The sequence below is a fragment of the Lemur catta genome, chromosome 1 (genome assembly GCF_020740605.2).
Source record: "Lemur catta isolate mLemCat1 chromosome 1, mLemCat1.pri, whole genome shotgun sequence".
Classification (NCBI taxonomy): Eukaryota; Metazoa; Chordata; class Mammalia; order Primates; family Lemuridae; genus Lemur; species Lemur catta.
In genome coordinates, this window is record NC_059128.1 from 284,881,207 (window position 1) to 284,898,504 (window position 17,298).

Sequence of the window (17,298 nt, forward strand, 5' to 3'; positions counted from 1 at the left end):
TGCTCTGTTGCTGCCACACACCTACCTCAACCCCCGGTGAGCTCTGGGGCAGTGTGGCGGTGGCTGTGCACCACTCCCTCTGCCCCAGCATGCTGGGGCTCAGCTCTGTGGCCCCCAAGTCTTCCGTACTTCCTTTCCCTGCAAGGGTCCAAAGTGGGCAGGATTTAACCGGCCCTCTACCCCCGGGGCCAATGGGGAAAGCATAGTGAAGTCTCTGGCCAGGGGCACTGGTAGCCACTGAGTGTTCCTGCCCACACCTCATCCAGCCCCATCAGCACAGTGTCGGAAAACCAGATGCGAGGGGTGTGGACTGCCCAAGGTCACAGGGCCAAAAGAACGGCCCTCAGGGCCTGCAAAGCTGGTAGGTTGGGCTCAAATCCCAACTCTACCAGTTCCCACCTTCATGACCTCAATCAAGTTACCTGGCCTAAGCAAGCTTTGAGAAGCAAAGGAGATCACAGGTCGCACACAGACCACCAGTGCCTCATAGGTCTCAGTCCCATCTTAACTCTCTGCTCTTCCTCATTAGGACAGCCCTGAACTAACACAGGTCTCCATGCTGCTGGGCAGGGTCTCCTCTGGTCTGGTACAGACGGTTCACCGGAAGCCGCGCGCAGCCCCCCTGCACAAAGGCAACAGGTTGTTGGTGTATCAGTGTGCCTGGTGAACGCTTAGCAAGCACGTCTTCCACTTTGCTCTGGCTCGTCACGAACTGATAAAGTTCCTTCCTGTCCTCGTGTGGCTGCAAAGCCTGCTGTAACAGCCATAAACTGTGTCTCTGACCCACACCTTCTAATTTAGACACTTTATGTCTTCACTGAGATCTATTATATAAAAAGATGTTTAAAATCCATTTGCAGAAACAGAGTAAACACAAGCTTGGGTTTAGAACTATGCCCCTGAAACTTTTTTTATCCTAGCAAGCAACCACACAATGCTAGTTTGATGTTAATAGGACATTTAAAAATACAACTGAGTTTTGGGACAATTCGACAAAACAGAAGTTCAAAAAAATACTTGGTAATTATAGCCCAAGTTCCCATTTTACCCACAGTGAAGTCAAGTTTTAGAAGGGAGCGGAGGGGTGCATTCTACAGCTTAGCGCATCTGGAGTTCACAGGCATATATTCAATTGTCAAAGAGCTCCAAGCTCATAGGAATGACAGAAATGGCACAGCACACAGGAAGAACAAACTATACTGACTTTTTAGAGAAAGAGAATGAATAGTTGGAGCAGTCTGGAATTAAAAGTGCTTATGTCTTTCCAAGAAGAAAGACGGTTAAGGAATTAGACTGACAAAATCACAGCGGTATCAACTTAGAAATGGTAGCCGAACCCCAGAGCTGTGGAACGGACACAGACTAGCCACAGCGCCAAAGCCCTCCCGGTTCTGGAATTCCGGGGTCTTCACTTCGGAATTGCACCTATTGGAGTCACCTGCTGGGACTTTCACCCCAGCTTTTTTTGGTGGCCAAGGGTCTGTACCATCTGAATTTTTTTTTTTTTTTTTGTCATTACAAGTACATTCCTTTGTAGGTTAAAGAATTACTTCCAGGGAGGCTGCACAAGAAGAATGAAGCTTCTGGTGACACATTAAACCTCCAAGGTCATTAACACTGGGAGGACAAAGAGGCTTTGGAGGGAGCTGGGAAGGGTGGAGCCCTTAGGCAGGGCTCTGGGGGGGAAGGGAAGCATGGAGGGAGGGGAGGGCTGTCCTTGGCTGGATTAAGCAACAAAGCCCAACCTGCACCCCGGTATGTGGATGGCTCCGTGGGGGGCTTCCGTGCCATACGGGGCCTCTCGGGCTCAGGGATTTGTTCTTGACTGAGATGCAGAAACCTCTAACCACCCATCCTTTGCAGGCAGTCACCATTCTCAAAGCACTTCCTGTGTCAGCCTCTCAAATCCTCTGAAAACTAGCGGGAAAATGTCAGAAAAAAACCCAAAAAATGGATTGAGGGCAACTGACTCTGTTTGTTTTGCTAGAGACCCCTTCTGGGGTCAGCCTGGCCCTCCCCACAATCTCCCCTGACAGAGATGGATCCTGACTCCGGGCCCGCGGCTGGTGCCTGGTCCCTGCGGCCCCCTCTGCCTGCCTGGGAAGCCTTACCTGAGGTGATCCTCCCTCCCCGCTCCTTCCTGCGGGGCCATTGCCCCCCTGCACACACGCAGCCCTGCAGCCCCTGCCCACAGACCACACCTTCACATTGACAATGACTCCTTCATCACCTAGCTTCATCTGGTGGCTCTCAGACCTTAGCGTGTGTCAGAATCGCCAGACTGCTAACCCACCTGGAGCAGCGGGGCCAGGCTAAGAACGTGCATCTCTAACAAGTTCCCAGGGGAGCCTCACCCCGCAAGGCCAGACCAGCCTTGGAGAACTGAGGCTGGAGGCCAGCGGGTCTGGACCGCGGCTGTGCACATCACCCGAGGAGCACCGAGCACCAGCCCTGCGAGCCCACCTCCAGCAGGGTGGGGGGCCTTTGCAGCCCCTCAGGTGAAGGCTGTGTTGAGGATCCCTGAGTTGCGAAGTGTCACTACTGTGGATGCCCCGAAGCATCTGGCCATTTCTTTTTTTTTTTTTTTTTTTTGAGACAGAGTCTCACTCTGTTGCCCGGGCTAGAGTGAGTGCCATGGCATCAGCCTAGCTCACAGCAACCTCAAACTCCTGGGCTTAAGCGATCCTCCTGCCTCAGCCTCCCGAGTAGCTGGGACTACAGGCATGCGCCACCATGCCCGACTAATTTTTTCTATATATATTTTTAGTTGGCCAGATAATTTATTTCTATTTTTAGTAGAGACAGGGTCTCACTCTTGCTCAGGCTGGTCTCGAACTCCTGACCTCGAGTGATCCACCAGCCTTGGCCTCCCAGAGTGCTAGGATTACAGGCGTGAGCCACCGCGCCCGGCCCATCTGGCCATTTCTTGTTCCTCCCATCTGCCCAGGTGAAAGGTTCCGAAAGAGGCCCTCAGCAGTTAATTAGGCATTTAAAAGTGAAAGGAAGGGGCCCAGTGCAGAGTGGCAGTGCCCGTCTACGGGTCTGCAGTGGCCCCCACAGCATGGCTGGTGGTGCAGTTTCCCCGGGCTGAGGGGTTTCCCCGGGTAAACGCCTTCCAGTGCTAAGGCTGGGACGTTCACCAACTGTGGCTGTGGTCAGCGTCCTCTCGCACCCGGAGCTCCCGGCAGGATCTGTGTGGAGCTCAGTGGTGAATTCTGTTCGGGGGCTGTGAGTCGCTTTGGCACAGCACCCGGTGTTCACACACCCCTCCCCTCTGAGCACTGCTAGGGAGGCAGAGGGGGGCTAGGGTCTGATGACTCCAGGGTTAGGGTGACACCCGGTCCCAACTGAGCACTGGGGTTAGCAGCATCCTAGGACCAAGACGGGTCGCGTGGACAGTGTGGCCGGGTGAAGAGTAAACTGCTGAAACACACGGCCAACCAGGCCCCACGGGAGGCTCCAGGCACAAGACAAAACCCACGCCGTGTGAGTTCATCGAGAGCTTCCTTAAACATAAACTGCAAGTGGCCTTAGATATGCCACGTAAGATTTTGACCCTAATTGGGTCTCAAAGCCTGTCTTTAGGGCTGTGAGGGACTCTGGGCCTCCCCGTGTGGGTATTTACCATCTGGTGTGTCACCCTCGGACCCTGCCACATGCCACAGTCACATACGACCTGGGCTCACGCACTTGTGTGGCACAGATGATGACTTCCAGGTCACCCCAAGAAACAGCCCATGAGAAAGGAGCTTCTTTTAAAACTCTCTCCTTGGCCATTCTCCCAAGGGCAGACCCCCCTGGCGGCAGGCGTGGGCAGCGGGAGAGGAGGGAGAGACCCCCTTTCCCCATTCGCTTCTGCTCTGGCCTGCAGGCCCCTCTGGTGGGGCCACCACGTCATTTCTGGAAATCCACCTAGAATTTGGGACAGGGGGCTTGGAGAGGGGCTCTGTAGGCAGATGAGGAAGGAAAAAAGAAAACAGAAGCCGTCCCTTCACCTGCAGTCGTCTGCACCCCATGTGGCGCGGCGCGAGCGGCTACCCGCCTCGACGGCGTGGCAGAGTCAGGGACCGGCTTCTGTGGACAGCTTGGATTTTTTTATTGTTTTTTGTTTTTGTTTATTGTTTTTTTTTTTGTATGCGCATGACTGGTTAACAGCATAAGCAATGGGACGCAGTTTCAGGTCCTGATACATTTACATATAAATAAACTTGCGCCACCTTTAATCAGACTGCTGTCCTAACTTACACAGGACCCACGGATCCAGCCCCCCAGGACTCGGCAGTCCTTTCTCACGTGTCTGGGAAGACGGTGCCCATGGGGGGGCGCTGTGCCTTCCGGGGCGTCTGGGTAAACACCTGGCCACGTCTGTCATGCCGAGGGCAGGAAAAACAGTGGATTTGTGGTTAATGGGTGCCGCCGTGCCACGGTCGCACGCTGGGGGTGACGTGGTTGGAGGGGTCCCGTCTGGCCGGCCCCGGCAGCCTTCTCTTCTCCAAGGGCTCCTAACTCTCAGCAAACCTGGGGTTCATGACTGTCGTGGTGGCGCTCTTGAAAAGGGGGTTATCCTGGTGAGAAACGCAAACACGGACTGCTGGGTGGGGAGGTGTTCGGGTAGGACCTTCCCCCGAGGCCACCAGGGCCACATGGCAGCCGTGGCCTCGAGGAGGAGCCCGAAGGGGGGTGGCCGTCCGGCTTCCAGCCTCCGTGGCCAAGGCCACCCGCAGCAGCGCCGCTCAGGAGGGCTGCTCGGGGAGGCCTGCGCAGCCACGTGCGGTGACCACGGCCTCCCGCGGCAAGAGGTGGGAGTGTGGGAGGCGCCTCCTCCAGCTGGGACCCCCGAGGACGGCCACTTACGTTGTTCCACTGGGACTTCAGCTTCTCCTTCTCGAAGCGCTTGTACTCCCGGAGGTCACTCAGGTGGGTCAGGGCCTTCCAGATGACCAGCAGGAGGACACCGATGAGCACAATGCCCGCCACCGTGCCCCCCACGATGGCCGCGATGTTGGGGCCCTTCACACACTCTAAGGAGGAGGGACACGCCAGAGCGTCAGTCCCTGCCTCTCTGACCCGGCCCGTGTGTGCCCTCGGGCCCACGGTCACTGCACAGCGCTTGGTCGGCCAGAGGGTCCCTGTGCCCGGCTCACTGTGGTTACCGAGGCTGTGCATCCACGAGAACCTGCCCTGGGCCCCTGCTGGAAACAAGGTCAGGCCTAGTGGTTCCCTCTGACACAGAAGAAAGTGGGCCCAGGTCACCAGCCAAGCAGGGCAGAGTGTTAACACCCAGGAGGAAACGGTGCCTGCAGGGCCCCTGCCCCCTGACAGCAGAGGTCAGGAGTGGGACTCGGAGGGTCTCTGCTCCAGTCTGCCCTTGGCGGGGGCGTTCTTCAACAACCAATGGCAGGATCCAGAGCCCCGCGGGCAGGGGAGGCCGCCTCGGGGCTGAGCAGGGCAGGGTCCCAGCGCCATGCGGCTATGCCCGGCCTCGCCCGCAGCCCCCACCCGCACGGCGCAGCACCAGCGCTCAGAGCCAGCCCCTGGCCCGGCCCCTAGCACCAAGGTCCCCATGTGCTCCCTCCTGTCACCTTGGCCTTTCCAGGAAGGCCTATTGTCCTCACAGAGGTGACATAACTTGGCCAAGGTTAGACAAACGGACATGACCCTGAACCTGTCCATGGAAGCAAGCTGGGGGTGCTGCTGCCCTGGCAGGCTGGGCAGTCCCCAGGCCCGTGTGTGGGTCGTGAGGTCCAGCTGTGTCACACGGAGGCCCTAAGCCCCACTGGCCCCCCGCGCTTTCCGTCCTGGGGAGGCAGTTTGGGGGAGCATGCTCCCAGGTCTCAGTCCTGCGAGAGGCCTGTAGTCCCAGCTACTTGGGAGGCTGAGGCAGGAGGATCGCTTGAGGCCGGGAAGTTGAGGCCACAGTGAACTATTACTACAGCTGTGAATAGCCCCTGAGCTCCAGCCTGGGCAACACAGCGAGACCTCCCCTCAAAAAATAAAAATGTCCTGGTGGGCTACTGGCCTGTGCCTGCTGGGGTCCCCTAGTGGCCTCCCCAGCCTCCACCCTCCACATGGGAATGGCTGGGGTGCTCGATATCTGGGGTCTGCGAGTCTAAGACCCTCAAAGCCCATCCCATCGTGTGTCTGCTCACCCCATGTCCCAGCGTCCCTAAACCTTTTGTTGTTACCCAGTGGACCTCCCGACTGACTTCCCCCACCCTCCCACGCCACCTGATGGCCCCAGACCCTCGACCGTCACCTATGCCCCCACTTTCCTCCCCCGTGTGCCTCCCAAGGGCAGGCTCTGTCCTCCCCCCGCCCCCGCCCTGCCGTCGGTTCCTGGCCTGAGCAGCCCCCAACAGGTCTGCGTCCATCTGGCCGCTGGGCGGCTTTGAAAGACACCACTCGGATGCGTCACCTCTGAAAACCCGCAATGGCTTCCTGGTGTGTTCAGGAACAGACCTGAACCTCCTGGGACTCACGGGGCCCCATAGTGACCTGGCGCCCACGGCGTCCACCCACACACCCTCCTGGTCCCCTCTGTCTGGGCGCCCTCCCCTCACAGCCCTGAGACCTCTGACCTGGAGGACCGGGCCCCACGGTCATCTGCACACCATGTCGGGCCTTGGCGTCCTTGCGTGTTGCCGAGTGCCTCGGCGAGGCTGGGCCTGGTTCAGACCAGAGCCAAATGCCCGGCAGCAAACGGCATGTGGGAGACAGGGGTGCCCGGCCCCCCTCAGCCTCTCCAGGATTGAGACCTGAGCACCGGGGTGTTCAAATCCCCGCCAGGGGACCCCCCGCAGCGGCCATGGACCAGCCCTGGGACCGGCCTCCCTCAAGCCTGGCTGCGTGGCGCTCTGGCAGGCCTGACCCCAGTGACGCTGTCCCCAGGGGATGGGCGTCTGCTACCCTAGCCCGACTCGGGTCGGGTGAGGAAAGGAGAGGCGGTGGAGGCGGCGGCAGGAGGACCAGCCTGCAGTCTCCCTGCGTGTCCCGAGGGCGTCCTGACGGCCCCCCAGCCCGCTGGGCCGCCTGGCCCATGGAGAGAGACCCTCCCTCTGCTGCACCCTGGAGTCTGCGGAGACCCCTGCCTGTACCCCGCGCCGCCGGCCCCACCTCGGTTCTCGTCCACGTGGATGTCGTAGCGGTCCCACCCGTCCTGCTGCCACAGGGTGTAGGTCATCCAGCAGCCCTCCGAGTCCCGCTCCTTGCAGGTCCTGCCGCCGCTCTGGGCGGGGACGTCCAGCAGCTGCAGGTTCCCGCACGCCACGCTGCAGTTCTTCCCCAGGGGGCCCTTGTCGAACCGCAGGCACTCGGCACAGGAGCTGCGGGGAGCCCGCGTGAGCGAGGCCGCAGGGGCGTGGGTGTGGCAGGATGGGGGGTTTAGAGGTTGCTCAGGTGGGGGGCTCGGGCGTGTGCCCACCGTGAGGGGTGGGGTACCCGCACGGCCGAGGGCAGGGTATGAGCGAGGTGGGGACGGAGCGGAGGAGCCTGGACAGCTGCTCCCGGGCCACAGATGTGCACCTGGGGGAGGAGAGGCCTGGGAGAGGCCCCAGCCCAGGGGCATTTGGAAGGACCCCGCCCTGCAGCAGGCTCAGGGGTGCTCCCAGGGGAGCCCGGCGGGAGGTGGCCCTGGACAGTGGGGAGCTGCCCGGCCTGCTGCACTCACCTGTAATTGCAGGGCGAGCGGCAGGTCGGGCACTCCAGGCACAGGGGCGGCTGGTAGGGGTCCCGGCACTCGCACTGGTTGCAGAGGCACAGGCCGCGGCCACTGCACACCACCTTCCGCTGGTTCAGGCAGCCCTCAGTGCTCCTCTCACACTGGCACGCGGAGCCTTCGTAGCCCTCCTGGCAGCGGCAGGTGCCACAGAAGCAGAGGCCCCTCTCTGGAAGACAGCGGGTGGGAGGCTCACCTCCTGCCGGGCCCAGGGACCGAGGCCCACCCGCCGCCCCGCCCTGGCCCCTCCTGCAGCCCCCGCACAGCGCCCGGGCCGCTCCCCTCTGCGGTGGGCACAAGTGCTGAGACACGGGCGCCGGATCACCGGCCAGGCCTTCCCGCCCCCAGCCCCGAGGCTTCCTGGACGTCCAGCCTCCGTGTGGCCCCTGTGAGTGGGACCCCGAGTGGGCTGGGACCATCGCCCCTTGGGGCCCTCCCCATGGGGATGAGGAAACTGAGGCAGGGCAGGGCGGAGGGTCACCCGAGGTGTTGCTGCCAAGTGCCTCAGCGAAATGCGTGCTGTCTGTCCATCTGTCCCCCACGTCCCCTCCCTGTGTTCCCACACTCGGCCTCCAGTGCACGTGGAGAAGAAAGCCCCCCCACCACGGTCAAGGCTGGTCCGCCTCCCTGGCCAGGCCCCCGTCGGGCAGGGACCCGCAGGCTCACTGGGGCCGCCGCAGACTTGGCCGTTGTAGCGCTCGCAGTTGACGTTGTCACACTCGCAGTACCGCCCGTAGATCTGCTTGTTGGGGACGTCGCTGGTGTGGCACACGCACTGCCCGCAGATGCAGTCCCCCAGCCCCGAGCAGATGAGGGAGCTGTTGTCCTTCTGGCAGCTTCCTTCCAGCTCCTGGCTGCTCCGGCCCTGCGTCTGGCACTCACAGTTTTTCCCGATGTAGCCAGCCTCGCACCTGGCGGGGGAGGGGTCAGAGGTCTTCCCCGCCCCCACCCGGGACAGCCACCCCGTCCTAGGCTGAGAGCACTCGGACTCGCTGTGCACGTCGCGCTCCTTGCTCGAGGCCTACTGAGCACGTGCCATGCGCTAAGCACGCGGCAGGCCCCGGGCACCCAGCAGAGAGAGCCGTGTCCCTCCGAGGACGTGGGAGAGGGAAGCAGACACGTGACCCTGGCCGAGAGCACGGTGGCTCGGCAGGCCCACGAGGCAGCTGTGGCCTGGGCTGTGCGCACGGCACCTGCGGGGACGCTGGCGCCCCACGAACGGCCAGTGTCTGCTCCCCGTGCCCAGGGTCTCAGTTGGCCAGCGGGGACTTGGCGCCGCCGTCTGCCGTGGCTTCGCCCTCACTCCCGCCCGCCGCCGGCGCATCTGTGTGCTGCCCGGGCAGGTTGCGGGAGGATCCGGGACAGGGGTCTAGTTGACGAGGACAGCAGGCCCCAAGCCACTGGCGCACAGGTGCTGAGAGCATCCAGGCAGCCAGAGACGACCCCTGCGCGGCTGTCCTGCCTCCCAGAGGAGGAGGCCGCGGGGCAGAGCATCTCGGTGACCGCGGTCGGCCCCGCTGCCAACGGCCGCACTCCCACCGGGTCGTCCTCTCTGCCCCTCAGGGAGGCCGCCCGAGAGCTGCACACCAGGACGGCGGGCAGAGCGGCTGCTGAGGTGGGCACAGGGACAGCCACAGGGGCCACCACTGTCCTGAGCTGCAGGAGGAGCGGCGGGGCCGAGGGGCCTGAGGGGTGGGGAGGGCACCTCGACCAGGCGCTGGCGGGCAGAGCAGTCAGGAGGGGAAGGTGGCCGGGGCACAGGGTGGGCACCTGGGGGTCGCCCAGCAGCTCTGGGCCGGCAGGCTGTGGCTCTGGGCTCCTGAGCAGGTGGGGACAGGGACAGGGCGGACAGCCGTCCAGCCCAGGGCAGGCAGGACCTCATGGGGTCAGCAGGTGGGGACTGGAGTGGACAGTGGTGGGAAGAGGACATCCTGGGGGCTCAGTCCTCTGTGGGTGGCCGCTGGAGCGGCCCTGGCCCGTGTCACATAAAGCTCCCACTGGGCACACCTGTGCCCTCCCTCCGCCCTGAGGCGGGACCCCCCGCTCCTGACTGCGCCCGCCAGGCCTCAGGGTGTGTGCACATCCCAGGGGGGCCCCGCAGAGCCCCGGCTACCGGAGCGGTCACCTGCCCTGGGAGGGCTTCTGGCTGCAGCGTGCCCCAGGGCTGCCGGCCTGATGACCCTGGGTCCCCAAGGTCACAGAGAGGTGGGCCCACGGGACAAGTGAGGGTGGGTGGAGAAAGTCACCTGCCCCAGCACATCCAGCAGGGCTCCTTGCACCCCTGAGATGGGTCGCCCTGCTCTGGTGAGAGGCCCCTGCCCCCCAGCTCCCCTGCCGTGGGCCCTCCATGGCCAGAGCCTGGGGAGTGCGGGTGGCATCGCGGGTGCCCATGCAAGGGCAAGGGCTTGCGGAGGGCTCTGGGTGCAAATCCCAGTTCTCCACCAGCTCCTGCAGGACAGGGCCCTGGGGCACCTGCCCCGAGAGGTAGGGTGGGGTGGAGCACCGTGGGCCACCTGCACCTGCCTCACCTGGGGACACCTGCCCTGTGGGCTGGGGGAGGGGTGCTGGGGGCCACGTGCACCTGCCTCACCTACGGATACCTGCCCTGTGGGGTGGGGGAGGGGTGCTGGGGGCCGCCTGCACCTGCCTCACCTGTGGACACCTGCCCTGTGGGGTGGGGGAGGGGTGCTGGGGGCCGCCTGCACCTGCCTCACCTGCAGACGCCTGCCCTGTGGGGTGGGGGAGGGGTGCTGGGGGCCGCCTGCACCTGCCCTGTGGGGTGGGGGAGGGGTGCTGGGGGCCGCCTGCACCTGCCTCACCTGCGGACACCTGCCCTGTGGGGTGGGGGAGGGGTGCTGGGGGCCGCCTGCACCTGCCTCACCTGGGGACACCTGCCCTGTGGGCTGGGGGAGGGGGTGCTGGGGGCCACGTGCACCTGCCTCACCTACGGATACCTGCCCTGTGGGGTGGGGGAGGGGTGCTGGGGGCCGCCTGCACCTGCCTCACCTGCGGACACCTGCCCTGTGGGGTGGGGGAGGGGTGCTGGGGGCCGCCTGCACCTGCCTCACCTGCAGACACCACACTCCAAGGAGCCCTTGCCCTGGCAGAGGCTGTGTTCCCGGCTCTGGTCCCGGCACTGGCACTCGCACTGGGGAAGGACACGCACGGTCACCGTGTCCGAGAAGCCCAGCGGCCGGATGACAAATGACTGCTCCTGGACGCACTCTGTGGCCGTGACCTTCACCTGGAAGGTGATCTGTAGGGGAGTGGCAGGGCTCAGACGGGGCCCTCGGGCATCCAGGTCACAACCCTGCTCCCGTCCCCTCACCCACTGGCCTCTGCGGGGCCCGGGAGGGAGCAGGGCAAGGTGGGGACTTCCGATGTCATGTTAAAGATGCAATGAAAGCAAGTATTTCGCTGAATATTAGTTCAGCCAGCAACAACAAAAATCGAATGATTGGATAACAAATTTAAACCTAAAATATTAGGGAAATAACGCCTATTTCCAGGAGTCTGTGTGGCCCATGCCTTAACATTTTTGTCAAAAAAGCAAAACAAACCAAAACCCAGAAACTGCACCCAGCCCAGATTCCCGGTTTGCACCTGCCCTGCCGTGCAGTGCCCGCCCCCTGGGTCGCTGTCCTCACTCTCTCGCTCAGTCTACACTGGCGGGACCCAGGGATTCGGGTGCGACTTTGGGGGCCGAGGAGTGTGCTCAGCCCTCCCTGCGTCCCCCCCCCCGACACTGCTGACACAGACTCCACAAGGAAGCGTCGCCTGGGCAGAGCGGACGTCTGAAGGACAGAAAACTGGACCAGCCAGTGCACGCTGCCTGCTTCCCTCCCGCTTGTCCCCATGGGGCCTCGGCTTGCCCCTGCGCCCTCCTGGGACCCCGGGTGCTTCCAGCTGTTCCCGGCACCCTGCCACCATACTGGGACAGGGACCCTCCATCCTTCCAGCTGTCCCCGGGACCCTGCCAGTGTGCCGGGTGGGGACCCTCCGGGGCACAGCCAGGCTCACCGGGACGTTGATCTGCACGCCCTCGCAGTCCCCTCTGGGTTGGCCCATGATTGTCACTCCATTGCTGCAGAAGGAGTCGTAGGTGACTTTCAGGGTGTCGGGGAGGGCGCCGTGCTCCAGGAAGACCCGGGAGGAGAGTTTCTGCGGGCAGAGAGCGGCATGCCCAGGGCTCAGTCGTCTGCCGTCCTGGCCCTGCCCTCCCAGTGGTTTGGACCCGGCTGTCTCCCAGCTCCCTCTGGGTCCCAGCATGGACTGACGACACACAGGCCACGAGAGCACCACGGGATGGCCGGGCTGCCAACGCCCAAGTCCCGCCCCCAAGACAGGCCAACGGCAAGGACCAACGTGGACACACGCAAAGCCCCTGGGGACGGGGCAGGAGCTGCCCCTCAGCCCTGCGTCCCCAGGGCCCGGCATGGGGAAGGAACCGGAGAGGTCGCTTAAGTGACAGGACAGCCCGAGTCGCAGAGACAGAGATGGGCAGAGACAGAGACTCAGAGCCCGAGTGGCAGAGACAGAGACGGGCAGAGACGGAGACTCAGAGCCCGAGTCGCAGAGACAGAGATGGGCAGAGACGGAGACTCAGAGCCCGAGTCGCAGAGACAGAGACGGGCAGAGACGGAGACTCAGAGCCCGAGTCGCAGAGACAGAGACGGGCAGAGACGGAGACTCAGAGCCCGAGCCGCAGAGACAGAGATGGGGAGAGAAACAGAGACAGAGACAGAGAGACAGAGACTGCGGGGCAGAGAGACAGACAGTGACAGAGAAGGAGAGAGGAGAGACAGACGGAGAGGCAGACGGCGTGGTCAGGCGAAGGAGCCGTCACGGCGGTGCCCGGCTCCTCTGTGTGAGGACAGGCGGGCCGGGCCATGGCTGGGCGCTGGGGAGCCTGCTCTGGGGGTCTGGGGCTCCCCGGAGGCCGGAGCGGCACGGGGCACCCCCTCCGCGGGCTCTGGTTTAATTCAATGACCGGAGCGTCTGTCAGGGATCCCCAGGTGCTGGGCCCTGTCAAGCCACCAGGATGCTTGGCCTGGAAGGGTCGCAGGCCAGGACACCCGGACGTCTCTCACGGGGGCGGGATTTCCAGAGCGGCTGGGGACCTGGGGGCCGGGGCCCTGAGCGGTGTTGGTGCCCGCCCGTGCCCACCCGGCTGGTGGGGCCCCACGGGGAGCAGCCCTGGGTGCAGCCGGACGGGCCACACGCCAGGGAGGAGTGTGACGGACGAGGGCCTGTCCGCGGCCTGCCGAGGGGTGTGGGGGAGCCGACACCCAGGAGACGCTCCGACCCAAGGCTGCCTTCGTAGGGCCCAAGACCCCCCTGGTGATTTCTGGGGCCTCCTCCCAGCCAGGGCATTACCCAGCCCCCCAGCTGTCCACCCCCCACTTCTCCATTAGGAACCAGCAGGGAAGAGCCCGGAAGGGGTAGGGTCGCAGCTCGTGTTTCAGGGAGCACCCAGCATACTCCACACCACCAGCGAGAGAGGATTTGGGGCTCCTGTGGGGTGCGGCCAGGCCGGGGCATCCGGGAGGCCGGAGGGCTGGGCCCCGAGGGGCTGCAGGAGGCTGCAGCCACCCTAGAAGGCAGGGCTGTCCCCCCGGACCACCCTTCTGCAGGGGGACTCACATTGTAGGCGTTCTTGATGAGCTGGACCACGTTGCTGGAGTCGTCGGACAGCTCCCCGACGGCCGACTTGGGGATGATCTCGGTGAGTTTCTGTCGGGCAAGACCAAGCAGGGCACAGCTAGGACCTGGTGCCACGGGAACCTCTGCCCCAGGGGCTTCCGCCCGCGAGCAATGGCTCCGACAGTCGTCCACACGGTTGCTTATTCCCGTAGTTAGAGCCACCTGCAGTGACGCGCTGGTCAGTAACCCCTGGCTCTTGGGAAGCAGAAGCCGTGCGTCGTGGCGCCTGCTCATTGCCGCGGTGTAAGCACTGCCAGCCTGGTGGATTTCAGGCCCGTGGCCTCACTGAGCTGGGACGAGACACGTGGCTGCCACCGTTGGGTAGCGTCCCACCACGAAGGACAGTAGGCGGAAGCAGCCCAAGCGCACGGATGGCAGTAAAATGTGGTAGAATCGCCGGGGAGTGGTAAGTTCTGAGTGTTTCAATGAGTTTACGTGAGTGAATTTTAACACTGACTGTGTCCCCGTGACAGTGGCCGTGGCAGGCCAGTTGCTGGCGCGTGGCCCCGGGGTGGGCGGGGCATCTGCGATGCAGGCGGCCCGGCCGGCCCCCCTCCAGCCCCTGCCCAGCTCAGCTCCCTTCAAGGGCCACACGGCTCCCCAAACCCCGGGCCTGTCCCCTCGCCCCTAAGCAGCAGGGGGGCAGTGTGCGGACGGCTGTGCAGGGCCTCAGGCAGGGGGAGGGGCCGGTTGGCGGGTCTGTCTGTCCATGTGGATGGCGATGGCGATGGCGGTGACAGGCCCCAGGCGAGGACTGGCTGTCACTGCGGTCACTGTCCGGATGAGGATAATTGGGCCTTGTGGGGCAGCTCTCTCTGAATTTCTGGGCGGGTGAGCTCCGTCCCCCACGAGGGCCTCCCAGGTGGGCATCGCGCCCCTTTCACAGAGGGGACACAGCGTTCACGGTGAGCAGGGGGCCTGGGCTGTTCTGGTGCGAGGAGCAGAGCTGGGTCTGGGTTGTCCCACCACGGCCCTCTGACTCTGAAGACCTGGTCATCAGGCTTCACAAAGCGCGAGGATGACCGTCGTCTTCCTTCCTTTGGACTGTCTGACCCGGGGGTGCGTCCGGCCCCCGGACCCTCCCTGGCAGGCTGCCGTGAGCGGGCGGCTCCTTCCGGGAGGGCGGTGCGTGCTCCCTCCCGCCGGCCGGGCCTTGCTGTGCACAGCAACGCAGCAGGCAGGGCTGCCCACGCCTGCACGGTTGGCCCTGGCCGGGGCCCTGGGAGGTGACCTCGAGCCCTTGGGGTGTCCTGCCTGACGGGCGCTTTGTTTACCTGGGGCCGGGGCAGCGCCAGACAGCCCCGCGGTGTGGTGTGGGGGGGCCTGGGTCACGCCAGACAGCCCCGCGGTGTGGTGTGGGGGGGCCTGGGTCACGCCAGACAGCCCCGCGGTGTGGTGTGGGGGGGCCTGGGTCACGCCAGACAGCCCCGCGGTGTGGTGTGGGGGGGCCTGGGTCACACCAGACAGCCCCGCGGTGTGGTGTAGGGGGGGCCTGGGCCACGCCAGACAGCCCCGCGGTGTGGTGTAGGGGGGGCCTGGGCCACGCCAGACAGCCCCGCGGTGTGGTGTGGGGGGGCCTGGGTCACGCCAGACAGCCCCGCGGTGTGGTGTAGGGGGGGCCTGGGTCACGCCAGACAGCCCCGCGGTGTGGTGTGGGGGGGCCTGGACCACGCCAGACAGCCCCGCGGTGTGGTGTGGGGGGGCCTGGACCACGCCAGACAGCCCCGCGGTGTGGTGTGGGGGGGGCCTGGACCACGCCAGACAGCCCCGCGGTGTGGTGTGGGGGGGCCTGGGTCACGCCAGGCAGCCCCGCGGTGTGGTGTGGAGGGGGCCTGGGTCACGCCAGGCAGCCCCGCGGTGTGGTGGGTGTGGTGTGGGGGGGCCTGGGTCACGCCAGGCAGCCCCGCGGTGTGGTGTGGAGGGGGCCTGGGTCACGCCAGGCAGCCCCGCGGTGTGGTGTGGGGGGGCCTGGGTCACGCCAGACAGCCCCGCGGTGTGGTGTGGGGGGGCCTGGGTCACGCCAGACAGCCCCGCGGTGTGGTGTAGGGGGGGCCTGGGTCACGCCAGACAGCCCCGCGGTGTGGTGTGGGGGGGCCTCGGTCACGCCAGACAGCCCCACGGTGTGGTGGTGGGGGGGCCTGGGTCACGCCAGACAGCCCCGCGGTGTGGTGGGGGGGGCCTGGGTCACGCCAGACAGCCCCACGGTGTGGTGTGGGGGGGCCTGGGTCACGCCAGACAGCCCCGGGGTGTGGTGTGGGGGGGGCCTGGGTCACGCCAGACAGCCCCGCGGTGTGGTGTGGGGGGGCCTGGGTCACACCAGACAGCCCCGCGGTGTGGTGTGGGGGGGCCTGGGTCACGCCAGACAGCCCCGGGGTGTGGTGTGGGGGGGGCCTGGGTCACGCCAGACAGCCCCGCGGTGTGGTGTGGGGGGGCCTGGGTCACGCCAGACAGCCCCGCGGTGTGGTGTAGGGGGGGCCTGGGTCACGCCAGACAGCCCCGCGGTGTGGTGTGGGGGGGCCTTGAGCAGTGTCAGCTCACCCTCGGAGGGGTTAGGGACAGGGGTCAGCCCCAACTCTGTGACCAACCCCCAGTAAAAACCCTGGCCCCCAAGGCCTGGGTGAGCCTCCCTGCACAGTGCTCTGAGCATGTCACACATCATTGCTGGAGGGTGAAGCACTGTCACCCCTCCTCGGGGAAGGGACACCTGGGAGCTCGGGCCTGCTCTCTCCTGGGCGCCACTTGTGCACCTGCTACCTTTGCGGCTTTAACCTGTGTCCTCCGCTGTAAGCAACCACCACTGAGCTTAGTGGCTTTGCTGGGTTCTGCAGGTCTTTCCCGCAAATCGTGGAACCTGAGAGTGGTCTGGGGAACCCCAGTGACCCCTGCGCATCTTGAACTGACCCTGGAGGCGTCACCCAGCACCCTGCTGTCTTCTCGGGGCAGGCCACACATGTCATAGCAGCAGAAATGCAGGACACGGTACTGGTCAGTGCTCTGGAAACAGCCCGTGCCTGCCTGGCCACTGCTGACAGGACAGGACCACGCCCACGGGCAGAGGGAGCAAGGGGCTGCAGGGTGCCACCCTGACCACTGGAACGTCGTCTTTCTCAGTCCTGCAGCCGCTCCACACTCTGTGACGCCAACGGCCGCTGTCTTCGGAGATAAGTGGACGTGGGGGGGCCCTCTGCTCCGGGGGCTGTGGGGCCGAGGGCACCCCAACAACATGAGTCAGGCTCTGGCTTCCTCCCCGGGGCCTCGGTTTCCACAGTGGGAGCGTGGAGATGAGCTCCCTGGGCGTGGGGGTTTGGGGAAGTCAGGCCTGATTCCACTTGCACTTTCCCAACCCAGGCACGGGCTGCAGACGGTCGCGTCCTCCTCCAGGCGGGGCGGACGGGCTGGTTCAAAGCCAGCGCCAAGGCCCAGGTCGTGTTTGCTTTGGTCTTTGCTGCTGCTGGTGGAGGCGTGTAGTGAAGGCTTGTCCCAGCCCTGCTTGGGCTGCCTCCAGAGCCCCTGCTCATGGTCCCCTCACCTCAGTTCTGCTGCCCTGTTGTCCTGGACGGGTTGAAGTGGATGCTCAGAGAGCTGCCCAGACTCGCCCACTGAGGGGAGGCCCCAGACTCGTGCCTGGAACGTTCCATGGCCTGAGGGAGAGCTGGCTAACTGGAAGCCTGCCTCGTCCTGGGCAGAGGCAGCGTGGAGAAGTTGCTGGTGCCTTGGGCTGGGCAGCCGGTGGCCCCGGTCCTGACCCTGCTGTTCACCAGGGGCGCATGCTTGGGCTGGTGGCCCATCCTGTCCTGCCCTGGCCTCCTTGTCCGCAGCGTCAGCCTCCGACGCCCGTCCCTGTTGTGTCCCAGCAAGCTTGGGGACATCACCTCTGACAC

The 17,298-nt window shown here is 64.5% G+C and overlaps 1 protein-coding gene across 2 annotated transcripts in view; it reads right to left on the reverse strand.

Annotated features, from left to right (window-relative positions):
* Positions 1 to 4,079: 4,079 nt before the first annotated feature.
* ITGB2 (integrin subunit beta 2) overlaps positions 4,080 to 17,298 on the reverse strand; it is a 43,316-nt gene continuing 30,097 nt past the window's right edge. For both annotated transcript variants that reach the window (XM_045540829.1, XM_045540828.1), the window contains 8 exons: positions 13,358 to 13,447; positions 11,735 to 11,875; positions 10,783 to 10,970; positions 8,381 to 8,625; positions 7,667 to 7,883; positions 7,114 to 7,322; positions 4,855 to 5,021; positions 4,080 to 4,565 (listed from right to left, as the gene is read on the reverse strand). In XM_045540829.1, coding sequence (XP_045396785.1) covers positions 4,503 to 4,565; positions 4,855 to 5,021; positions 7,114 to 7,322; positions 7,667 to 7,883; positions 8,381 to 8,625; positions 10,783 to 10,970; positions 11,735 to 11,875; positions 13,358 to 13,447 — 1,320 coding nt within the window. In that variant the 3' untranslated portion in view covers positions 4,080 to 4,502. The remainder of the gene's footprint in view (positions 4,566 to 4,854; positions 5,022 to 7,113; positions 7,323 to 7,666; positions 7,884 to 8,380; positions 8,626 to 10,782; positions 10,971 to 11,734; positions 11,876 to 13,357; positions 13,448 to 17,298) is intronic.